Raw genomic sequence first — 27275 nt, forward strand, 5'->3', positions numbered from 1 at the left:
TTTTACATTAATGCAATGAAAAGTTTTATTACTGCAAATTTTGTCATTTCATGGTTTCATTAAATGAATGAAACGGAATTGATTGATGGAACGAAAATATTTTTTTCTAAAATAAAAGTAAACTATGTCATTATCGCGATAATGATATATTCTACTATGTATCCTAAAGACATATAGAATAAATTACCAAAAATAAATTATTGAAAAACGTTCAAAATTTAATGTTTTTAATTGGACAACAAATTAATGAAAAGGATTTCATTACCTTAATAACGAATTTCATCAAGTACTTGCCTAAATAGGCACGAATCCCCCGGCCATTCAAAAAAAAATGTTTTTTTTTTCTTTAAAAAAAATAATTTTTTTAATTTTTATCCTTTTTTTTAAATTCAATTAATTGATATACTTTTTAATCTGCAGTCATACTTATTGAGTTATTTCATCATAAGGAAGGCGATGTCGATAGGCTAGAGGATGCGTGCAAGACTACCAAACATGAGATCTTGAGTTCAAGTTGCGGACGCGGGAAAATTGTTTCTAGGGTATTAGTAAAGAGAGAGTGACAGAAAAAAAAACCGAGAGTAATTAGTAAACGAACAAAACAAAAAGCAGCGCGAGCCGAACAAAGGAAATTATAATTATTAGAAAAAATTATTAGAAGAAAATAATTTATTTTCTATTGATGGAATGAAACTTGTTCCATTAATGCAATGAAACTCTACGTTGGTTCCAAAACAATGACTCATTTCACTGCATCAATGTAAGAATTCATTGCGGTTACAAAGGGTTTCCTTTCAGTGTATAAACCGATGTCGGATATTGACTTCTTAAGCTTCTAGAGGGCGCAATTCTTAACCGCCCAATAATTGTGCCAAGAATGGTCCAAATCGGTTCATTACCTGATAAAGCTGTCATATAAACCGATCTCGGATCTTGAATTGACTTGGCTGAAATTTTGCATGAGGTATTTTGCTTTGACTTGCAGTAACTGTCCCAAGAATTGACAAAATTGGTTCATAATCTAGTATAGCTGCCATATGAACCGATCTTGGATCTTGACTTCTTGAGCATCTAGAGGGCGCAATTTCTTGGCTGAAATTTTCCATGAGGTGTTTTGTTTTGATTTCCAACGACTGTGCCAAGTATGGTACAAATCGGTTCATAGCGCCATATAAATATATCTTCAGATTTGACTTCTTGAGCTTCTAGAGGCGCAATTATTTGGCTGAGATTTTAAACGTGGCCCATCTGTATCTGTAGATGTATCTCCTATATATTTAAAAATTTCATTAAAAAAAGGGTCAAAGGCGATCCATGATGGTGGGTAAATATGATTCGGCCCTGCCGAACTTATCGCGCTTTCATTTGCCACTTATAAGGTCGTAGCCACTGCATCACCTTTCTGAACACCTCCGAGAAAGATTATCAAAATTGGTAAAGGTTCGTGTAATATCGTCCAATTTAAACTTATATTGTATGTATAAGGTATTATTTCCCTTACTTTCCCCTGTTTACATTTATAAACATAAGCAGAAATTCTATTGTATAATTTATGTTAAACACACGTTTTGTGCTAGTTTATTCGATCTTGATAATTTCGCTCTCATTTCATAACGGCTCATAGTACAGCTCCGATATTTGGAAAAGTAACGTAATCAAGTATTCTCTATTGAGATTCATCAAAAAAATCGAAAAATTGCGCTTATACCATTTTTGCCGAAAGGGCTCGATATTATCTAATACAGATGGAATTTTTATTATCGAATGAACATTTCCTCATCATCTTTTGAAACATGAAAATTGTAAAAAAGAGGTTATTGTTATTGAAGCAGTGTGTTTTACACTGAGGCGGCGGCCCTTGCCTATGCCTATCACTTCACCAGATCATACCGGTGTATAACCGCCCTACGGGAAATGTGTAATCAATTGCCCCAAATATATCGGCACTAAACTGGAGAATTAGTTACCTGTCACGGGACATATCATACAGGGAATGAAAATTTTCAATTGTCATAACTTATGATTCTTAATTATTTTTTAAAAAGTCGCTTAGTTATTGTAAAAATTGCTTATCCGTTAATTATATTTGCTTACTAATGTGATCTCCCTTACAAATACTTGCAAAGTGTACTCATTCTTTTCGAACTGTTCCAGGACCTACCCTACGGTGTTAGAATGGTGGCAATTCGTCATTCGAGCGACAAACCCTTATAAAAGAGATAGGTTTATTCCATGTAAGGGGACGAAAACTGGGATCAGTCCCTATCACCGGAGGACCTAACCCGTGACAGGTTTGGGACCCGTCCCAATTCTCCTAAGGCGGCTGCCATGGGATTGCACATTCACAGGCTATACGAAATAAACCCCAATGAAATAACCCACAAAGAAAAAGTGAAAAAAATCCTATACATTTTGGGATAGTGAAATAAGTCAAAAATATTTGGAAATAATTTCGGGGACTTACTTAATTTTTAACCCTAAAATAAAAACTAGGTTCGAAATCTTGGAACATACTAAATGTTTCTCTACTTTTTGAGTTTTATTTCATTTTTATTTAGGACCTAATTCATTAGGTCATAGGCGGACATGCTAACCTCTGCGGTACGGTGGTCTCCAACTCAATGATAAGGAGCCACCGTTTTATAGTCGAGTCCGAAAGGCGTGCTCGGTGGGGATACATTTTTACATGGCTTCTATGCTTGGCATAGAAACTCACAAATGCCAGCATTAGGAGAGGAAAACACCGCTGAAATTTTTTTAAAAAGGTTCTCGCCAGGATCCGAACTCAAGCGTTCAGCGTCAGAGGCGGACATGCTAACCTCTCGCTACGGTGGCCTCCATTGGTACACTGATAGAAAAAACGGTACTTTGTCAATATGGTAGGTATAAATTCAATGTCAGACGGCTTCTCGTTTATAGTCTTGTTATCGCGGCAAAAGTTTTATTTAGTTTTATACTTAAAATATTATCGCCATTATAAAGCGAGCGTTTTAATTTAATAAAATGTTATTTAACATTATTTCTATGCGTAGCGCGTATTTTTGATGTGAAAATGTATATATTGTACAGAACTACAGGGAAAATGTCTATATCAGATAACTTGATCAAGTATATTAATTGTTGAAAGATAATCGGCGTGTGTGTGATGTGTTCATACAATTGCCACTTCAAGGAATCATTGAAACAATCTGGGTTTAGTCCAAAGCCAATAACAGTCTAGTATTAAAAACAATACCTGTTTGGAAATGAATATAATACCAAATGGTACTTATCGTTTGAAATGTAAGCTATGTCAGGCGGCATTGTTTTCATACCATATGGGATTGTTTGACTAACAATACTTTTCTTTCAGTTTAAATTGTTGGCTATTATGTTGATTTCGAATTTTAATCATAATAATGCGATAGAAACTCTGGGTAACAACTATTAGGGTTGAATACAAAGACTTACCTTGCCAAACCAAAATCAGCAATTTTAACGATGTTATTATCACCCACCAAAACATTGCGGGCAGCCAAGTCTCTGTGAATATAGTTCTGGGATTCTAGGTAAGCCATACCAGCAGCAATTTGCGCTGCCATATCAATCAGCACCGGCATTTTAAGGCTGCGTCCTTTACCTGCAATAGCTGAAAAAATGAAATTATGCTGACTCAATTATGCAATGACTATGGAATGCGGTGAAATGATGGGGTATGTGCCTAAGAATCCCTTTTAAGGCAAACGAGCGAATTCATAGTTGAAAACGGAACGAATTCCTTTCTTGTCCGATTGATAAGTTCCGGCCATATGAGACGCAAAAGCATGAAAGCTAAATGTATTTTCTTTGACGAAGACGTGGGCTCTTCCAATTGAGTTGAGGTGAGAAGTGATCTGAAAATTTAATTAGTGCACTTTATAATCTTACCTTGCAGGAACTCCAGCAACGAACCATGCTTCATCAGTTCAGTTATAATATAAATGGGTTCTTCAACTGTACAAACAGCATATAATTGTATGAGTTTATTGTGCCGGAGTTTCTTCATTATTTGAGCTTCAGCTAAAAAGTCTTTTGGATCCATTGTGCCTGGGGGATAAGAAACGCGGTTACAATTATTGATCCGAAAAACCAGAAGTGAATGTTATCTACCTGATTTAAGAGTCTTAATGGCCACGGAAGTGGTGTTGTTCCACAAGCCCTCCCATACTTCGCCAAATTGACCGGAACCTAATTTTCGCACAAATTTCAATGATGTTCTGTCAATTTCCCATTGATCTCGAGTTCGATGAGACAGTCCTTCGGTGACAGGTTTCTCAATCTAAATAAAACATTAGAATACAAAAATGTTAAGAAGTGCATTGTTCAGTGGCATCAATATAGTCAGCGAAGTTTTGTGCATTTTTGTGGATTTTGATTTGCGTGTTTTCTGGTTCGACTTAATGCATGGGCCTAGTAAATAAAGTCGGAAAAGTTATGCAATGATGAAGTGCACAACATTCAGATAAGGGGATTTGAAATTTCATTAAATTTAGTTGAAGCGATGACATTTCTACAATGGTTAAGGGGTTCAAATTGTTTGACGTTTCAATTAAAGAAATGAACTGGGAAATTACTAAAATTAAAAAAATTAATCATTTTTTTGCATCGGTTGGCATATTTTCAAGTTAGTAGTTTTAATTAAAAATATTCAGATGCAATAGATTATTGTTTAATTCTTCATACACCCTCTGGGTAATATTATTGGTAAAGTGTGTGTTGGGTTACCCTCTTTAGAGTGCAGAGTCTGGACTAACATATTTAGTTATGTGAAAAAATATTAGCTGATGATCTAAGTAGCGAATACTATATATCTTATATCCATAGTCTATTAACTACAATATTTGCATTTAGGTAAATAAATAAAAATAGAAATAAAATTCATTGTATTGAACTCAAGAGAATTATTCGTTGATCTGAATCGGGTAATTTTCAACTAACCCATTAGCTCTCTACTCCCTAGTTGCGGGTATGTAGAGCGTCTAAATTCTTTGTAAAAACAGTCTTGGCAGACAGACAATCGTGATCCAAGAAGCAACTCAAATGCTTTTATTACAACACTCATAAAAGAGTCCGCTCTAAAAAGCAAACAATGTCTGCTGACTGACTTTCAAATTAGTCAAATATTTGGCCCAGCTTGTTTTGTCATTTCGCCCAAAATATGTCTAAATTGTTAATTCTTGATTTTGTATTCACATTAGACACATATATTTGGTACATTTTATTTGTCTAAAATCAAATCAAATAGCGTTAATCATTAGATCAAAAAAGACGGACGTAATCCAGCATTGTACTGCGGAAATATGTAAATGTAGCCAGAAATTATCATTGTGATAAATGCTCAATAATTTTGATTTAAATATAGTCATGTTGGTAAAGTTATCGTGGATAGAAATGTCGCAGTCCATTGTGACACTACAGTAGAGACAGGCCAAAACCTCTAGGGAAATTGAACCCACGTTTCTCGCATTGTAATCCGAGCTCATTACCAAGCTCAGATATCGGGGTGTTTAGTATGGGTGTAAAAAATACGCTAATTAATGCGGCTTTAAACCAGTCAAAAAGTAAAAGCTCCCCAAGGAATGCTGGTCCGAATATAATATGCCTGTATCCATATATGTGTGGATCTTGTTTATTCTTTGTAAATTTACATTTATAAGCAGAAGCCTAAAACCAAATTGGGTAAGATTTATTTTCTCATTGTTTTACCGACGAGGGTATACGTCATATAAAATATCAATTACAGAGGGTAAGAATTGCATCCTCCAGTTTTATCAAAAAGTCAAATAGGGAGACCTGTGTTTAGGAGAGCTTTACAAGAATACTGACCTTATTGAGTTTAAAGCGAAGTTTTTCATCACTCCTAAAGATATAAAAACTAAAATCGGTTTCAATCATGAAATTAATTGATTCGATAAATTTTATGATTGAATTTTTTTTCAATCCCGAATATGATCATATCAATTATCGTTTTTGAAAAATTTTATTGAAAAAAAATCCAATAAAGTCTTTTCAAATAATTTTTATTAAAAAATAATTTACAACCTACTCTAGTTGGGATGGTATGTAAAGCACCATGATCCATTTGACATAGCCCGCTGATGATATTTCTTGTTCGAAATTGAAATCGCGCTACGGATAGCTAGGCAAACATACTTTTGCTGATTTTAAAGGTTTTTTGAATAGAAAGCATTCTCTTCTTTGAATAGAAAGCATTAAACTATGGACTAAATCCGGCCAATATCCTGCTATGGAATCTCAATTTTTCAATTTTTTTTTGTTTGTTTTTAAAAAATCTAGTTCCAAAATTAATTTTTGATGATATGGCCTAAGATTATATTCTTATGTAAATTTTAAAATTCAAATTCACTTATAAAAATTTTCGATTCAATTATATTTTTTATAAGAAAAGGGCGAAATCTTAGTCGTACTTTTAAATGAAAAACATTTCAAATTCAATCTCGAATGACTTTTAATTTTTAATTGAACAAATTTCCCTGAATTTTTAAACAGTGTGTCATGTATTGGGTACAGTTGTCAGGCATACATTGGTGTTATAGTTTGATGCGCGGTACAAAGAAAATCCACAATACTCATTCGGAAATATGGAATGGCTAACGAACGGCGAGGTTGAGAATAGATTTTTAATAATAATTTACGTTTCGTTCTTCGAAACTATAGATTTGGATATAGAAATTCTGGAAGTTATTCATCCATAATTTTATGACGGGGTATTTTACGTGTTTGAATCTCATTTCAAAAAAAGCTACCGAACAACATCTCCGGTCTCGGGCGAAATTTATACAAAAAAAAAAAAAAATCGCAAAAAAAATCAATTAAAAATTTAATTGAAAATAAAATTGTTTTCAATCAAAAAATTATTTGATTTAATACCATAATTAATTGATTCAAATAAAGCTTACTTTATCCCCTACATTACAAAGGGAAGGAGATTTAAAAGACGCATACGTCCCACATTTTGACAAATCTATAGCAATACCGTGCCGAATTAACCCCATGGAGTTCTTCATCGGCCAAGGGCTGCCGCCTTAGTGCACAACACACTTCTACGATAACAACAACAAATCTATAGGATACCGATACCCGAGGTTTTTTTGGAAAACCCCCACGGTTTTTCCAATTTCAATTATAAAATTGATCGAATCAATTAATTTCGTGATTGAAACCGATTTTTATTTTTCTAAGTGTACGAATCAGCTACTTGGCCGAATCATAATGCCAATCCTTGTAATGAAGCTTAATTCCGGCTAGATCATTAGATTATATGCGTTTTATTTCGCTTTAACACCACACGTCCAAATTAAAAATATTTAGATTGAATAAAAAAAAAGGATTTTTTTTCGTCAGAAATGTTGCTCTTAATTATAAAATTTCGAAAAATATTAATATGAGAGCAGATGTTAACGAGAAGTATGGACTTTGATTCTTGAAATCAATACTGTGGATTGAACTGCCAGATTTGCCAATTTTTCAGCAATTTGTGTAAACCCAGTCAAATACTAGGCCTTATTAAAGCGGCAAAATGGTACGAGAAAGTGCATTGAAACCTGTCTCCTTCAGAAGAGTTCACGAGGAATCACAATGGCTCACATGATGGCCTACGCGGACGTTAAGACACATATTTTGGCGTCATCCTCTTCCAAACTAACCTAACCTACCATTAGTTGGCATCAATACTGATATCAACGATACAACTTCTTGACCTGGATGAAAACTACTTTTGACCCGTATACGGAATCGGAAGAAATTTGGATACAGCTGCATTGTAGATAGATTTTATTTCAAATTCATTGAAGAATGAAATGAAATAAATATTGTACGCAGTCATAGTGGCATACATTTGGCGTATTATTCTCGTCTTACAAATATATTTACTACGCATTTTATTCTTAAAATCAAAGTTCCGATTTTTATACCCATCACCATAGGATGGGGTTATACTTATCTAGACATTCCGTTTGTAACACCTCGAAATATTTGTCTAACACCTCATAAAGTATATATATTCTTGATCGTCTCGACGTTCTGAGTCGATCTAGTAATGTCCGTCCGTCCGTCTGTCGAAATCACAACAGCGGTCGAACGCGTAGAGCTAGCCGCTTAAGTTTTGCACAGATACTTAATATCGATGTAGGTCGTTGGGGATTGCAAATGGGTCATATCGATTCAGATTTAGATATAGCTCCCATATAAACCGATCTCCCGATTTGACTTCTTGAGCCTCTGGTAGTCGCATTTTGTATGCGATTTGGCTGAAATTTTGCATGTAGTAATCTGTTATGACTTCCAACAACTGTGCCAAGTACGATCCAAATCGGTCTATAACCTGATATAGCGCCCATACAAACCGATCTCCCGATTTGATTTCTTGAGTCGTTACAAGCCGCAATTTTTGTCCCATTTGTCTGAAATTTTGCATGTGGTGTTCCGTTATGACTTCTAACAACTGCGTCAAGTACGGTGCAAATCAGTCTTTACCCTGATATTGCTCCCGTGTTAACTGGACTCTCGATCATCCTTGTTTCGTTCCTAGTAGCTTCAATTTTTGCCAGTTTGACAGAAGTTTGGTATGTAGATTAAAATTATGCCTTTCAACAAAATTTATTTTGAATAAATTTTTAGCAGAATCCATGGTGGTGGGTTCCAAGAATTCGGCCCGGCAGAACTTAGCACGCTTTTACTTGTTTTTATTCAAAAGTGCTGATTTTCACAAAATCAATCTGGCAGCCTTGATTGTGGGTGGCTAAAATATTGTAGTGATCGACTCACAAATAACTAAATTGAAGGCGGAATATCGTATATGCCAATCAGATGAAATTGGACTGCCGTTCACTTGAATAGCAACCCCCTCAATTATTGTACAAATTTTAATTTTTTCCTCAAAATTATAGCTGAAAGAGTGAGTAAATTATAAATTCATATATCCTATTGTATCTTGTCTTATATCAAACCAAAGTATTTAACTGTATTCCCTTTTTGTACAACTATGTATAATACAACAAATTAAAAACATAATATTAAATTCAAGTAAAATATTTCGCTAATTTAAATAGTACCAACTTATATACATAATACACAGAAAAAAATAATAGTCGATTTCAATCACGAAATTAATTGATCCAATTAACTTTTTAACTGAAACTGATTCTATCACGAACATGATAACATAAATCACAGTTTTTGATAAAGTTGATTAAAAAAATTCAATTAAAAAAATTGCATATTCAATTAAAAAAATTATTGAATTGATTGATTGAAATTTGCAATTAGCTAACGGAACTAACAAATTTTCAGGCATTTTCAATGGAACAAAGTGTTTTCTTTATGTGACGTACCGAAATTCAATTTAAAACTCCATACTACAGAAAATTTCCAGTTTCGTTTTGTTTCATTTTTAAAATGTAATCGATAAACTGGAGCCACCGTAGCTTAGAGGATAGCATGTTCGCTATGACGCTGAACGCCCTTCTTCGAATCCTGGTGAGAACATTAGCAAAATTGCGGCGGTGGTTATCCTCTTCTAATGCAGGCGACATTTGTGAGATAACAGCCATGTAAAAAATTCTGCCCAAAGGGGTGTCGCACTAGGGTACGCAGTTCGAATTTGTCTAAAAAAGGCTAATTGAGCTTAAACTTGAATCACACATTGAAATGTGAGAAGTTTGCCCTCCGTTCCTTAATGCGTGGGAAAATGTGCAAATTTCTAGTTGAAAAATGTACTTTTACTCCCGGATAATAGAGGTAATCACGGATAATTGACAAAAATATATTTTCTACCCGGATAATGTAGGTTACCGAATAATTGACTCCCGCATAATCGAGTTCCAACTGTAATTGTTTAATTAGACCAATTAATAATTTAATTGAAAATATTCAAATGTTTGCGGAAAGCGCGCTGTATAAGGTGCACCCTCGATTTGGATGCAATATGGTTCACATATGTAAAACTCCTGGAATTGGAATTTAAGGTTTATGTTTGGGTCTATGATCACTCCTTAGACACAAACAACTCCGGAGGTTTCTACGAAAATGCAGCATAAAATATTGTTTCCCGGATTACAAAAGAAGCAGCAGCGTTCCGGGTTTAGGTCTAGCTACCGACATGACCTAAAATTATTCATGTTTATTCAAAAAATATAAAATATTCAATTACATTATTCATATAAAACGTTTTACGTTACAAATAAACAAAATTATTGAATCAATTAATATTTTAATTGAAAACATTTTTATTGTGACATTTGTGCCAAAATTCGTGCCGAAAGTGCGTTTTCTAATGCCGACAACAGCACTGTTCTTAGACAGACCTTAAATATCCTTCATTTAGCTGCTGTAATCAAGCATCATTTTAGCATACATTTATGTGTATGGACAGCGAAATGTTTTTTCTGATGCGTCGCATTTGAAACGGAAGTGGATATGTGATAAATCTCCCCTAGAACATCTTTGCTGTTATCGCCTTCGAATTTTTCCATAGTCAATAAGGTATTGCCATGTTGTGAGGAACCATAACATTTTTTGGGCTGTTGAACTCTATTTCTAACATCAAAATTAAACGCGGCAGCATATATGTGGCTCTAGAGAAGGACTTTCTTTTACTCAAACACATTTTCGGAGACTTGGGGTGGAAATTTCAGCACGACAATGATTCTTTGCATATGGCTTTAGTTCTCAAATCTTGGATTTAACACCAAAATGTTGAGATATTGAGGTGACTACCATGTTCTCCGGATTTCATATTATAAAGGGTGATTTTTCAGGAGCTATAGGAAAATGTTTCAAAAATTCAGAAAAATGCAGGAAATCTTTATTTGAATCAATAGTACGATCCATATAATTTAATGTTTGAAGATATTTCATGCAAATGTTGACCTCGAATGCGCCTCAAATGGTCCATCCGCTTAGTCCAATTTTGGCATACTCTTTCCAACATTTCGACCGGTTTCTCACGAATAAATGCTTCAATGTTGTCTTCCAATGCGTCAATTGAAGCGGGCTTGTCTGCGTAGACATGAGCTTTAATATAGCTTCACAAAAAATAGCCTAAAGGCGTTTAATCTCACGATCTAGGCGGCCAATTGACCGAACCCGAAAGTGAAATAAAATGCTCACCGAACTCGCCTCTCAATAAGTTAATTGTTAAGCGTGCTGTGTAGCATGTGGCACCGTCTTGTTGAAACCACATGTCATGCATGTCAAGCTTTTACATTTTGGGCAAAAATAAGTTGGATATCATCCCACGGTAGCGCCCATCATTCACAGTTACGTATGGTATGGTCCAATGATGCCACCAGCACATAAACCGCACCAAACTGTGACTTTTCTGAATGCATTGGTAGCTCTTACAATGTATTTAAGTACCCATTGAGCTTAGCCGTAAAATGGAAGAAGCGCGCAATGAACTTTCTGAACAGAGCACGCATTTTGTTAAAATTCAATAATTTGCAATCGTTGTTCGTTTGTAAGACGATTCATGGTTAAATTATAGACCAAACTGAAGATGTTTGACAGTGAAGGAAAACATGAAACGTGCGTGAGCTGTTTAAACCAGTGTTGCCAAAAAGATAATAGCTACAAATTCACCCTTTAGAAAAAGGATAGGGATTGTTGACACGTACATTTTTCATGTCGGACACCCCGTCTTCTTTAAAACCCCTTTTGATGGAAAAAATAATCCTGATTCAGCAAAAAAGGCGATTTTCTAAGGAAGTTGCAAGATTTCAAATCAAAAAAGATAACGCAATGGATCCTTAAACAGGATAAAGGTACCACTTATGAAATATGTTAAAAACACTTCGTACTTAATTTAGAATACTATAAAAATAATATTGGACTTGTCTTGGTCTTAACATTTTACCTTGCTTTTAATGTTCTTTTTTGCTGTGCTATTCATTGAATAGAAAGCATTGAACGAAATGGTCTTTAGCCTGCAATGGAATCTATACTAATTTAAACTAGGACGATATTTTCAAATGATCCAAAAATTTTACTTCAATTAACGACTTTGTTTTGTTTTTGTTACATTACCCTTACTTATATTAAAGAGAGAACAGATTTTTTTTATATTATTTTGAAAAAAAGAAAAAATAATTAAAAAAAATCAACAATATACTTAAGATTAGTGTATTAATTGACTATGTTCTATTCAAGTGAGTGGCAGTGTATCTGCTACGCGTTTTCCGATGACGATTTGTCATAGCTTGACATTCCTCTTACTATGTCGACATTTGATTACTGCCCTATTTTGTGGGAAATGAAAAAGGCCGGGAAATGTGTATCTTTACTCATGGCCCTTATATTTTAAAAAATTGTTTTGGCTCAAACAATTGTCCTTCTCAGATTCTTTTTTTTTGTCCACAAGCAGGTTAACTTCGAAAATGGGCTATTTCGGACTATATCTTAATATAGCCCCCATATAGACCGATCCGCCAATTTAGGGTCTTAGGCCCATATAAGCCACATTTATTATTCGATTTTGCTGAAATTTGGGACAGTGAATTGTGTTAGGCCCTTCGATATCAGTCCTCAATTCGGCTCATATCGGTCCAGATTTGGATATAGCTGCCATATAGACCGATCTCTCGATTTATGGTTTTGGGTCCATAAAAGGCGCATTTATTGTCCGATGTCGCCGAAATTTGGGACAGTGAGCTAAGTTAAGCCCTTCGACATACTTCTGCAATATAGCACAGATCGGTCCAGATTTGGATAAAGCTGCCATATAGACCGATCTCTCGATTTATGGTTTTGGGCCCATAAAAGGCGCATTTATTGTCCGATGTCGCCGAAATTTGGGACAATGAGCTAAGTTAAGTCCTTCGACATACTTCTGCAATATAGCACAGATCGGTCCAGATTTGGATATAGCTGCCATATAGACCGATCTCTCGATTAAATGTTTTGGGCCATAAAAGGCGCATTTATTATCCGATTTTGCTCAAATTTGGTACAGTGAGTTGTGTTAAGCCCTTCGACATCCTTCCTCAATTCGGCTCAGATCGGTACAGATTTGGATAAAGCTGCCATATAGACCGATCCGCCGATTTAGGGTCTTAGGCCCATAAAAGCCACATATATTATCCGACTTTGCCAAAATTTGGGACAGTGAGTTGCGTTAAGACCCTTGACATCCTTCGTCAATTTGGCCCAGATCGATTTAGATTTGGATATAGCTGTCATATAGACCGATCTCTCGATTTATGGTTTTGGGTCCATAAAAGGCGCATTTATTGTCCGATGTCGCCGAAATTTGGGACAGTGAGCTAAGTTAAGCCCTTCGACATACTTCTGGAATATGGCACAGATCGATCCAGATTTGGATATAGCTGCCATATAGAACGATCTCTCGAATTAAGGCTTTGGGGCTTAAAAGGCGCATTTATTGTCCGATGTCGCCGAAATTTGGGACAGTGAGTTATGTTAGGCCCTTCGACATCCTTCTTCAATTTGGCCATGATCGGTACAGATTTGAATATAGTTTCCATATAGTCCCATATCTGGATTTAAAGTCTTGGCCCCATTTACCAATATTTTGTTAACACAATTGAACAATTACTTGTATTTATTAGTATTTGGTCCAAATCGGAACATATTTCGATATAGCTGCTATTGGGCATAAGGTATGAATTTTTCACCGGATTTTGACGAAAGGTGGTTTACATATATACCCGAGGTGGTGGGTATCCAAGTAACGCCTTTTTACTTGTTTTGTATATTTTATTCGCTTCAAATGAGACGTATCAGATAAAGGACAAAGATAAAGGATTTGTTTATACATTTTGGGTGCTGAATTGACATTTTCAAACGCACTTCCCGCGAGAATTTTAGTATTCATGACATTTTCGTTCGACAAATTCTTTGTCGGATTGATGCATTTTTCTTATTGGGGCTTCTTTTAGCTATTTTTTACTTTAGCTATAATTTTGTGCACATTAACCAATTTACTTCTAACCGCAAACTTATTAAAAGGTAGGTAAAACGGGCAAATTAGGGCCCGAAACATTTTTGGAATCATGTAAAACCACCTTCGAATAATTGACAATTTAGTTCATTGTGGCAGGCGGTGCTATTCATGAGCTGAGAAAAAAATATTTTTTTTTGGTGACATCTATGGGGATGGATAGCAAGCTAAGGTACAATTATCCAGAGAATGGGCACATATTTTACAAGAATGTACTGATGACTGGTGTATGAAGGTGGTATAGCATGGAAATGGAAACGAATAGCTGTGTTGGATTCAGTGGATTGAAGACTGTATTTATGTTAGATCAAAAAATTACAATGCGAATACAACGACAATGAAATAACAATAAAAGATTTTTTAGTAACAATCCTACCTCAAATATACCCGCAAATTGACTGGTCTTTAGTTTTTTAATTGTGTCGTAAATATTTTTTAGTGAAAACAATAATGATAATAATAACAATAATAATTGTGTTAGTAAAATGTTGTTAGTAAAACCATCGTTCATGAAAATTAATGAAAATAGACAGGTACGTATGACGGTATCATTTTTTACTTTGGCGAAAAAACATTCTCAATTGGCTCAAACGAAATCAGTATTTTAGTTTTTTAAAATCTTGTAAAATGCGATGCAAAAACAAAAGAAATGGAAACGACGCTTATAATTGATACATCGTCGGCTAGTACTATGCTGGTCCATACGTCATCTTTCACTTATTGAGTTGGAAAGTGATCTTTAAAGTTTGAATGTCCATATATCTCCACTACTGCAATTATCGTTGGAACTTCAAAGAAATTTTTCTTGCGATGAAATACATATGTGACGCATAGACCAAAATAGCATTAAGCCTAAGATATTTTAGATATAGAAGAAGCAACACCGTATATTGAGAGCACGTAAGTGGCCTTACCTGTACACATGGTTTGCAAAGGTTGACACATAGACCGTCAGAGTCCTTGGAATAGTGTTCCACCAGTTCTTGGAGTGTTCTGTAATAATTGCGATTATCAGTAACAATAAATATACGTTGGAATTAAACTTTCGTGATTGTTCAATTGCTGGTAACTACGAAATACGAATTGATGGAAATGGACGTACCTGAATGTTGTGCGTCTTGCAATAAAGAAACCGCCTTCGTCCAGTTGCCTGATACGATAGTGTTTCACTGTGTCACCATCACGGACTGTAAGAAAGCAAAGCAAAAGAAAGAAAAATAAGTAAGGGAATTATAAAAACGCAGTAGTAGTTGGTCGGTCGTATATAACATAGGTCTGTCATCTGTAGAGTATAGGGGTTTCAATGAAATCCTACAAGAATAAGCGAACGCAGTTCAGTTCAACGGTAAAAAAAAAATAGCACTAAGCGTGTTTTAGTTGTCCTACCCAATATCTAATTTATAAAAAACTAACAAAGCGGGTTGCCGTGGCTTGTCGATTATTGCCGATTGTGAATAGAAAATAGAAAACACACTGTGCCATCGTCCCATCTGAATGACATTCCCCAAAAGAGTCTTAGTCAACATTAAAAATGCATTTAGTGGCAAAAGAGTATTTTATTGTCTAGCGAATCTGCCAGCTTTCCAAATAGAACAGACAAGCGAAAACGTGTTAGTTCGGCTGCGCAGAATTTTGTACACGCGTTCTCTCTTTGCAGGCAGAAACCAAAAAATCGAGTGTGAGGTCATAACAAGAAATCATCTTGCAAAATTTTAGCCAAATCGAAACAGAACTGCGCCCTCTAGAGGCTCAATAAGTAGAATCGGGAGATCGGTGGGAGCTATATGAGGATATATAGTTATACGAATTATACAGGGTGCGCCAGAGAAAATTACTTATTTGAAAAAACTCCCGGGCGGTAAGTTGAGCGGGCAGGTGGTCGAGATGGGGTTCATTTGGAGGGGGAAGTGCTCAAGTTTGTTTCTCTCTCCAGTCCGTTGCCATCATGCTCTGGTCTAGGGAGCAGAAGGCCTTCGCCGTCGAGAGTTTCTTTTCAAACGGTCACTCACTTGTTGCTGCGTGGGATAACTCATTTCGGGAGTGTGGAAGTGTCGCTAAACCCAGACATGGCCTTCAACGGACCGTCAGAACTCCGGAAAATATCGAAAAATGTCTGCGATCTCCAATGGCCCGGCGCTCTCTCCAGATTTGAATCTGTGCCATTTTTTGTATGGGGCACTCTCTCCAGATTTAAGTTTGTGCCATTTCTTTTTATGGGGTTGTTTGAAATCCCTTGTTTATGTCGATCGACCACGGACCTTAGTACACCTCAAGAACAACATTTGTGACGACATTGCCAATATACCGACTGACATGCTACAAAGAGTGGACACGGATTTCAAAAGTCGAATTAATCAGTTCTCTGGTGTACCCTGTACTTAATATATGTAGATCTTAGGGGTTGTAAGAGAAGCGATCGTGCAATATTTCAGCCACATCGGATGCTATATATGATTGGGTCATACTTGACATCGATTTTCAAGGTCATAGGAAAAGTCGTCTTGCAAATGTTCAGCCTAATCGAATAAGAATTCAGCTCTCTAGGCGCGCAAGAATTATAATCGGAAGATAGGTTCACATGGCAGTATTGAATTATTACATGTAACATTCTTAATTCACCACTTACATTAAGCCTGTCTACCTAATATATAATCATATGTTTTTGACACTTGCTATTACTTTTGTGTAATCCTCTTTAAAGTCTTCTTTTCCGTGTTAAGTCTTACTGAAGTAAAAAAGCACTTAAACAAAGCTACATATTTTGTATTCACATTTGTACAAAATATCAAATTGTTTTTCATCAGATTATGGGACCAGACCCGCAATAGAGCTATAAATCCACGTCAGCGTAAAACTATTTGAAAATCCAGAGCATCAGAAGCAAAAATATCAGTTACTGAACTCAATAGTGATAACTATTTCACATGCAATTTCAAAATGGAAATGGTTCTCATAAAGCATTGAGTCTGGGATGTTGTAAATAAACCGAAACCTTAAACTCCACAGGATGATTGTCTGCGCAAAGACAATATAGCAAAAGGCAATATATCATTGTCCGTTGAGGATGATCAACTTCATCTCATAAGGCAGTGTGATACGGGAGGCAGATATGTGGCAGAATCTGCAAAACTAAATGTCGAAGCTACAAGGTATGTGTAATGCGGCTGATTTGCAGTCATCGTTTAGAAGAAAATGGTGACATTAATGAACCCATTGGAGGGACGTACGATTGGTTTTAAAACTTCGAAATTTAGGTGAAAATACATTAAGCGAAAAATGAAATATAGCGATGTTGCTCAGCAGTCTACCTCCTAGCTACAATAATTTGATTACTGCCTTGCAATACCGTAAAGATGAAATGATCTAAAAATATCATATGCAGAATCGAAATTAATCGAAGAACATAACAGACGTAAAAGGTGATGTGCAAAAGGCAATGGTTACAGCAAGTAAAGTCTGAACGTTTCTTTTATCATAAAAAGGGACACCTAAAAAAGAAGTGTACCAACTACCAACTATGGAAGAAGAAAATCCCGTACAAAATAAACGTTAACTTCTGCTTAAGGCTCTATTACACCGCATGTAGTTGTCTTATGACATTTGAAATTAAGCACATGTTGAGTTGTACATATCGTGTGATACAAACGAACATATGAAAAACTTCTTTTCAAAATAGCACATGTACATTTTTTCGATTAGAGTGTGCTCTATTCCTTCTGACAAAAACATAAAGAAATCAGTCGTCAGTCAATTGAAAGTAACCCCAAATTAACAACTTTAACAATTTTTACGCATACAAAAATCATACAAAAATCAGCTTTTGCTCAAATTTTTAGGTTATGTCACAAGAAAATAGCATACAGGTATGTAAATTCGTATGTAAATTGACAATTTTGACACACATTTTCAATTTCATGTGAATACAAAAATTGACATGTCATAAGACTTCTACATGCTGTGATGACTAACACCACCAATAAATGGATAATCGACTCAGGGGCTTCTTGTACTTTTGCAATGACGAGAGTGTATTTGTGAGCTTAAATAAGGATCAAAATAGAGACATAATTATTGCAAATAAGGATGCAGTCACTTCATGTGAAAAAGACACAGCAAAAATGAAATTTATGAACAATAACAACCAGTACAACACAATAACCTTCGAGAATGTTTCATTTGAACCGACCATCAACATGGACATCATTTCAATGAAAAATTTTAAGAACATTTTTGTGAAGTTAATTTTCAGAAAAATAATTGTTGAGTAAAGAAAGATGACTTAATAGTAATGATAACCGAATCAGTATCTGGCCAGTAAGTATCCAAATATGAAGAAAGGTTAAACACAGTTGATTTATGTAAAAAAAGCATATATATTGGCACAAATTACAAATTATCATAGGAGCATAGATGCAATTAAAACTATTGCGCCAGGTAACAATGTTCCAGATCCTAAAATGCAGAAATGTAACAACCAAAATATAATCTGTGAAATATGTCAAGTTGGAAAATCAACAAGAGTGACGTTCACAAAGAAAAATTAAATCAGCTCCAAAGGAATTTTTGATTTAGTACACACAGATTAATGTGGCCCTCTTGTCCCCCCGAAACCCAGGTGGAAATATACACCTTAACGCTGATAGAGGATTGGAGTCGATACTGTTGTATTTATTTGTTGTAGCTAAACTTGAAGTAAAAGGTAAACTAAAGAGCTACCTCTTTCAAATTTAAACCAGTTTCGGACTAAGGGCTGGTTCTATTTTCTTTTTTCACAGTTTAAAAAACAAATTTTTCAGGGTTTCATTTTTGAAACTCTACAAAAGTCTCAATGAATACATAATACTTTTATGAAGATTATTTCATAAGTAATAAGGGAATGTCGTACTGAATGAAATCAATAAGTATTTCAAGAGAGTATATGAATAAAGAAGTCGCTAAATTTTAGCGCAGTAAACGCCAGGGTATAGTCCCAAACAAAATGGTGTTGCGGAGCGAAAAAACCGTTCACTGATACAATAGAAATGACCAGGTGTTTACTAGCAGAGGCAAAATAATTTTGCGGAGAACAGTTTCCACAGCAGTTTTTTTCCAACATAGAACTTTTGTATAATCAGAGCAATGTCATCAACATCATATGAAAAATTTTATGGCAAAGTGCCAATACTACATCACTTACGATTCTTTGCGAGTCGGGCTTTGTTCATATACCTAAATCAAAAAGAACAAAATTAATAGAAAAGCCAGCTAAATAAATTTTTGGCGGCTATGATTGGAATTTACATTTCAAGGACTGTTCGTAACAGAAAATAGAAAAGATGAAAGTGAAAGAAATTTTGATAGTGACATCAAAACCTCGGACAAGAAATGAAGAAACAGATAAGGAAAAAACATTGATTTAAACGAGCCGTCCGATTGCATTATAGAAACAAGTGATGATGATATGAACGATAACAAATCGAACTAAGAAGGTCTCAACGTTAAAATAAAGGTAAACTTTTTGACAAATATTTGCAATGGAAAAAGAAATCGATTCAATGAAGCAAAACGCAACATGAATATTAGTTGATAGACCAAAAGACCGTAATATCATCGAATGTATTGTAAATGGGTGTACAAAAAGAAGGAGGTAAAGGGTACAACCGAATACAAAGCAAGACTTGTAGCTCGTGGTTTACCACAACAGTACGGCATCGATTATGGAGAAGATTGCGTCCCAGTGGTATCGCTCACACCTTTAAGGGTACACTTTGCTATTGGTGGAAAGTTGGAGTTAAAGATTCACCACAAAGATTGTAAAACAGCTTTTTTCAACTGCAATCTACAAGAGCAACTTTACATGGAACAGCCAGAAGAGTATGTTAAAAATGGAAACAAGGTATGTCTTTTAAAAAAGTCCATTTACGGTTTGAAACAATCAGCCAGATCATGGAATAAAGCAGTTAATGACACCTTGTTAAAGTTGAAATTCCAACAGATTATACAAGATCCTTGTTTTTATAGAAATTTAGAAGGGATGGAAAACATTTTTTTTTGATATACGTAGATGATATCCTTTAAGCATGCAAAGATGAGAGCACAATACAAAATCTTAAGAAAGATTTAGGGAATCATTCAAAATTCGTGATCTTGGACCAATAAAGTATTATCTTGGTTTAGAAATTGCACTGTACAAAGGAATATAACATATAACAATCAATATATAAACGAAAAGTGCTACAAACCTCAAAACCGTCCTTTGTTCCTACAGATATATCTTATAGAAAGTCTACAAATAAGGAAAAGCTATTAACTACTAATACGAATTATCAGAAACTTATCGGTTGTTTACTGTATATAGCCATAAATTCCCGACCAGACATAGCGGCTGTAGTCAACATATTGGTCAAAAGACCTCAAACCCATATGAGAAGGACTGTATAGAGTTCTAACTTACAAGAGTTACAAGATGATTAACCCGGCACGGGATAGCTGTATGCCCCACACAAGCTGGAACTGTGAGGTCCGATTTTTGTGGTGTTCTTTGCAGTCACGAGAAGCTTAGCTGCGAGCTACCGGGCGCGTCGATAGGTTGCGGATAGTGGAATGCTAAATACGGAGAAGCTGCAACGGCAGTCGCGGATAATCAGTGGTAACGAGCGGAGAGTGAGAGGTCGGGTGGCACCGGCTCTTACACGAATACTAAGTGCCTATGATGCTCGATATGACAAGGCGAGTTGTTGGCGCCTTTAAATAACCAATGGCCACTCTGTTCCCCCCGCTATCGGTCCTTTGGACCGGAACGGGCTTGCTAACCTACAGAAGTTTGACGAGGATCGCCACCTCCACATTAAAATGTGGTTACAACAACAATAGGAATAACAAGATAGTTAAAGGGCATGAGCATGAAATTGCAGCTTGTACCAGAAAACAACCAAATTCTCTATTCTGATGCGGTACATTTTTCAAATACATAGAGAGCCGTTGGGTCATGTGTATGCCGAAAATAAATATGTGTAACGTTATCTTCAACCGATGGCGATTTTGTCGATTTAGCTGAAACCACAAAGGAAGCTCTATCGCTGAAAGAGTTATTGATTGATATAAAAATGGTCAGCCTTATTACCATACACGAAGACAACCAGAATTGCATAAAAATTATGGAAAGGTTTAAACTAAACAACAGGACAAACATAAACAAACGACATCAAATACACTTTTTTAAATACTATGTATCCAAAGGAGTAATCGAATGTAAATATTGTCCAACGATATGGTCACAGATTTAAATATTTAGGATCTGAATTAAAAATTGTAGAGTATTTATAATAAGAAGGGTTATTGAATTATTACATTTAACGTAAAATTTTATATATTAAGTCAAATTCATACATATATTTTTGAGACTTGCTATTACTTTTGTGAAATCCTCCTTAAAAAAGTCTCCTTTTCCGTTGTAAGTCTTACCGAACGAAAGAAGCACTTAAATAAAGCTACACATTTTGTATTCGCATTTATATAAAATATAAAAATGTTTTTCATCAGGCAGCTATTTATATTATGTAATAGACCGATGCGAATGTTATTAAGTGCAGATATTTAAAGTCATTGCACAAGATTTCACCCAAACTTGATAGGCTCAAGAAGATATATCGGAAGATCGCTTTAAATGGGAAATATATCAAAACATTGGTCCATTTACAATCCCAAGCAAGAAGTATTTGTCCACAACGGCTAGCATGATTTAGACAGAGAGATGGATGGACGGACAGATAGGCAGTCATGTCTAGTTTCGACTTTAATTTCATTACGATCGAGAATAATGCGGTTAGCATTTTGAAAGTTCGCGTGATTTAGACAGATAAACGGACAAACATCTATTGTAGTTCGACTTAAATTTTATTACGATCGAGAGTATACAAACCATGTTAGAAACAGAATGGCGAAGTTAGTATTCTCCCACTTTATGATGGAGGATATAAAAAGACAAGAAAGCAAAGCAACAGTCGGGCAGAGCCGACAATATAATTTTCTACATCTACCCTACATAGTGTTTAGATCGGTAGCAAAACAATCCGTGCAGATTATGTGTTGAGAGGTTCAAATTATAAATTTATATCGAGTGATACTAATGAGAGCTATATCAATATCTGATGCTTCAGTAATAAAACAATTTGTACCAATTTTAAACACTTTATGGTATAGTTTTTTTTGTGTTATAATTGCACATAATAAATTAAATAGTTTGGGGAGATTGGTAAAAAATTGGAGCCGAATTTGATGAAATATATCAAAGATGTTTATATGGGAACAACCAGTTCGGAACTATAATTGGAGAAGCAAAGTTGCTCACGAACATTCCAATAAGGAACAGGGGGCAAACTTCTCACATATCAATGAGTGCTGTCCGATTCAAATTTTGAAGCTCAAAGATAGGGGCCTCCTTTACTATGGTCTTATTTGTTTAAGTCGGACGAAACAGAAAAGATTTTCATATGTGCAAAACTTGGTGGCGATTAGGCAATAAATGTGTACTGATCCTTGATAAAACAATTTTTGTGATTATTTAGCGATTATCTTTTTGGCAACACTGGTTTAAAAAGCTCACGCACGCTCCGTGTTTTGTTTCACTGTCAAATATCTTAAGTTGGGTCCATGAATCGTCTTACAAAGGAACAACGCTTGCAAACATTGAATTTTATTGTCAAAATGCGTGCTCTGTTAAGAAAGCTCAAAGAAAGGAAAATTTTGTCCAGCGACTAAGTTCATTTTTGGCCCAATGGGTACGCAAATAAGCAGAACTGTCGATTTTAGAGTAAAGAACAGCCAGAAGCACTGCAAGAGCTACCAATGCATCCAGAAAAAGTCACAGTTTGGTGCGGTTTATGGGCTGGGCATTTATTCGTGAGAAACCGGCCGAAATGTTGGAAAGGGTATGCAAAAATTGGACTAAGCGAATGGACCATTTCAGGCGCAGTCAAGGTCAACATTTACATGAAATAATCTTTAAAAATTAAATTATATAGACCGTACCTCTAAAATACAGCTGAAAACAGGCCTCTTTTTCTTCATTTTTAGAATGCTTAACGCTGCTTTGTTGGTTGGCCTAACTTTCTTAAATATGGTTCAGTGTCAGCGGACACGGATTTGGTATCTCATGTATTTTCGCCGATTTTTTTGCTACTTCTTATGCTGATAAACATTACGTACGCCACTATGAATACCTTACATTTCTTGCTGGTCCGGACGGTGTCCCGGCTAACATTTTGAAACAGCGTGCCGATCAACTTTCCTAACCTTTATTGATACTGTTTAACAATTTATTATAATCTGGATATCTACCGCAGATATGGTCCAGATCGCGCTATAAATGCCGCATTAATTATCCGATTTCGCTGATATTTGCAACAGTGAATTTTATTAAGACTCTTGATATCTGACCTAATTATGGTACAGATCGGGCCATATTTACCTATAGCATCTATATGGACCGGTCTGCCGATTTGGGGTCTTAAGCCCATAAATGCCGCATTTATTATCCGATTGTCATGAAACTTGAAACAGTGAGTTGTTTTAAGCTATCCGTCATCCAACCTTTAGCTGCTATATAGATTTAGGGTCCTATTCCCGTTAAAAGCGCATTTATTACCCGATTTCGATGAAATTTGAAACTGTGAGTTGCATTAAGACTCCTGACATCCGACTTAAAAATGGTTCAGATAGGACTATATTTTGATACAGCTATCATATAGACCTATCTGCCGATTTAGGCACTTTAGTCCATAACATGAGTGTTTATAAACAGGAGTTATATAAGATACGGACCTATCCTATATTAGATCACAAATCAGCCAGTATGTGAATGTACCTATGGATATAGTAGTGGAGATGGTGATGGGTATCCGGAGTTCGGCACGGCCGAACTTAATACGTTTTTACATGTTTTATAATGCCACCCTTCAAGCACATGAGCGATTTAATCATTCCACACTAAAGAGTTTCGGAATCAGTTTCTAAAAACAGATGTTATTTCTGCCCCTCTCTAAAAACAGCTGTTAGTTTTTGTATTTTTAAGAATAACCTTAAAAGTCATTGATTCTGGACGGCAATTTAATTTTTTTTTAAACGAAGTTATAAACGAGCAACACACAGTGGGGTAGAATAAAAGAAATGTCACCTAAGAACAGATAGAATTTCAATTTCAGAAAATTTGCAATTTTTCCCGTTTTTGGATTAAATGTATAAAAACAAAAATATGGAAAAAATTCAAATTTTTTAAAGCAATTAAAATAGAAAAAATTGTAAAAAAACAAATAGAGCCATCTTCAGAAATTTCTTTTGCATTTTTTAATTCTTTTAAAGAGTCCCCAAAAAATAAAGAAACAAATAACCCAAAATACCCATTTCGGGCAAAGATAGTTTCCAAATCGGCATTTTTTTAGTAAATTGGCTGTGGAGGCTACTAATATTGTCTAAACATAACCTAAATGAAGGTTAAGAGCATTTGCGTTTTGAGTACTCGAAATATATTGTTCAAATATGTTGTTGACAAAATACAAACCGTGTCTCGGCCAACAAGGCGCCCGGACCTCTCCACTCGTTCTCAGACGGCAGATTTGTTACTAGTTTTTTGTCGATTCTTACCCACTGTGCAACGTGGAACACCTCCCATTCTACATCGCTTGATTACTGCTTGCTGATTTCTTGCTCGTTTGCTTATTTCCCTCATCTTATACATATTTAGTTATTTGCAAATAGTTCATAAACTTGAATTTGATAACTAATTTTACCAAACCAAAATTCTATTTAACAAGTAAAATATTCCTTTGGTAGACAACGACGAGTTAATTGATGATAGAGATTTCGTTGTTTTTAGTTCAACGATCCGTGAAATCGATTTTCTTCAAGTTGAATATAAATTTGTAAAGAATTAGTTCATAAAATTTCCTTAATTTTAATAGTTTTAACTTAAAATGTTGCTAAAATGTACTTTGTTTGAAAGATTTTTTAACTAAACTTAGTGAAACCACAAACCTCGTACAATTGGCTTAATGTAATTACACATTTTTTATTAAATCGTCATATACACTTAAACTTGTTTCCTCGTTTGTTAAGCAAATTTTTTTGTATTAAATATTAAAACGATGATTAATTCTAAATATGTCATTTAATTTTTTTCACATTCACGTTTTTATAGATTCCATACAATTATCCCTCGATTCAAATCAAAAATTTGAAGAATTATAAAGTTTGGTTTATGACTTGAAATTATGGAGGAAAATCGATATTTATATACTCCTTCTAAAACGCGTTATCAATTATAAAGCAAATTCAGCTTGTTTATATATTGAATTGTCGATAAATTTTGACCTGTGCTTCGAAAAAAACTTCCAGTTGGCGGCAATTTGTCGTATATTTGTTTGGGAATCATCACTTGTTGCACCGATTTGACATAAGTGAGCTCGTAGTCCTATGTGTCCCGACCGTTTCGCTGTTCCACAATGTTGCATGCGCATAGCAGTAGCACCACACCACCTCACGCATTCCGAGATCGCCCGGATCTCCGCCTGACAAATAACATCAGAGCCTGTGTAGCAGTCTCGCTCCGGTGGAGGTTTATATGGATAACCTCAATCATTGGTCCTCCAGTAAATGGGCATCTTGGGAGTAGGTGATGATCTCATCGTCTGTCTTCCGATAAGTCGATATAAATAAATTTATAAATTTTTACTGTAAAATTCAATCCAAAAAATTACTTTCAAATGAGTCAACATTTCCCTACGCGATTGTATGTCATAAGCTCGAAATAAGGAAATTTATTGTGATTTAGTTAAAATTTACCCAAATAGAAAACCAGAATTTTCAAATATTTGTACAATTTCATTTACTTATAGTCAATATGTCAAATATTTTTTTCCATAAAATATGATTAAAAATTGTCGTAAACGATTGTTCACGATATGGACAGATGAAAAAAAAATTAATTGGTTCATTTTATCGTTTAAATAGCCAGAAGCTTATACGATTTCGCTATTTTTAACAACAACATAAACTAAAATGGAATACAAATGCCTTTAGAGCTATATGAAGTTAAAATTTATTGAAAATTAGTTAATTTTTACTGAACCATCGGGTCACTTTTTTTTAGTGTAAATCATAAATCATATTTTGATGAAATTTTGCACACATATTAGGACGACAAAAAAACACCTCATGCTAAATTTTGTAAAGATGGGACCTAAAAACTTAAAAGGTCGTATGAAAGATACATAAGGCAGCTTTATCTAAATATGGGCTGATTTTTGTGAAATTGTGCACATATTAAGATGTCAAATGAAACACGTCTCATGTTAAATTTTTTAAAGATCGGACCAAAATTGTCGTTATTACAGTCTTAAACACTCATATCGGATGAAAGTTGCATTTGGGAGATATATCTAAATCTGATCCGGTTTTGTTCAAAATCAATAGCGTCCGTCCTTGGAGCAAAAAAGCGACTTGTGCGAAATTTTACGACAATCAGACAATAAATGTGACGTGTACTTTGATTACAAGAATACATGGGCAGACAGACAGACGGACATAGCTAAATCGAATCAAGAATTGATTTTAAGCCAATCGGTATACAGTCAAACAATAAAGTATACGTACACATGTGTATATTAAATAAAATGGCTCTATTCCCATCATTAATATATGTATATTTAATTTTTTTTTTACACTGGACTTCAATGGAATATAGCTCATTACATATGTAACCGGTTTTCAAATATAACGAAAAACTTACAAATACTGAGAAATTTATTTCAAAAAAGTTTACGTACATTAAGAAGCACATAATTATTTTTTGAAACTAAAAAAGTTTTACATAACTTTTGTCTTTCGTGTGTCCTCCTTTAGGCAATTGTTCCAGTCGTAAATTCACGCTTTTAACCAGAATTTGGGTGTCGAATTTCACTGTATAGGCTCACTCTTCTCATAAAGATGGGTTTTCGCCTTTTTTAGATGAAAACTTGTCTTTTTTCGATATTTTTTTTCGAGTAATTCTCACATTTGATCTATGGAGCTTATGCCAGATGCTTTTACGGACATAAAAGCTCTTAACAATCACTGCATTATCATTCTTGATAATCATTAGTTTTCCCCCATTTTATTGAACAATCAGACTTAAAAATTTTCTTTTATGAAGCATCGCTAAACCCAACACTTTCTAAAAAAGATGTCGACAACCCTAAATGTGTGTAGCCAACTCCAAACAATTCTTTGTGTTGCTTTAGAAAGTACAGGTTTTTGGCCTGGCAAA

The 27275-nt window shown here is 35.0% G+C and overlaps 1 protein-coding gene across 6 annotated transcripts in view; it reads right to left on the minus strand.

The window, feature by feature from the left end:
* Positions 1-27275, minus strand: part of LOC106080671 (uncharacterized) — a 176469-nt gene that overhangs the window by 12291 nt on the left and 136903 nt on the right. For 3 of the 6 annotated variants that reach the window (XM_059370604.1, XM_059370602.1, XM_059370603.1), the window contains exons 5-10: positions 15099-15183; positions 14911-14989; positions 14373-14399; positions 4129-4297; positions 3907-4065; positions 3451-3628 (exon numbers count right to left, since the gene is read on the minus strand). In XM_059370604.1, coding sequence (XP_059226587.1) covers positions 3451-3628; positions 3907-4065; positions 4129-4297; positions 14373-14399; positions 14911-14989; positions 15099-15183 — 697 coding nt within the window. The remainder of the gene's footprint in view (positions 1-3450; positions 3629-3906; positions 4066-4128; positions 4298-14372; positions 14400-14910; positions 14990-15098; positions 15184-27275) is intronic. The other 3 variants (XM_059370605.1, XM_059370607.1, XM_059370606.1) reach the window with 3 other exon arrangements.

This window comes from Stomoxys calcitrans, chromosome 5 (genome assembly GCF_963082655.1).
Source record: "Stomoxys calcitrans chromosome 5, idStoCalc2.1, whole genome shotgun sequence".
NCBI lineage: Eukaryota > Metazoa > Arthropoda > Insecta > Diptera > Muscidae > Stomoxys > Stomoxys calcitrans.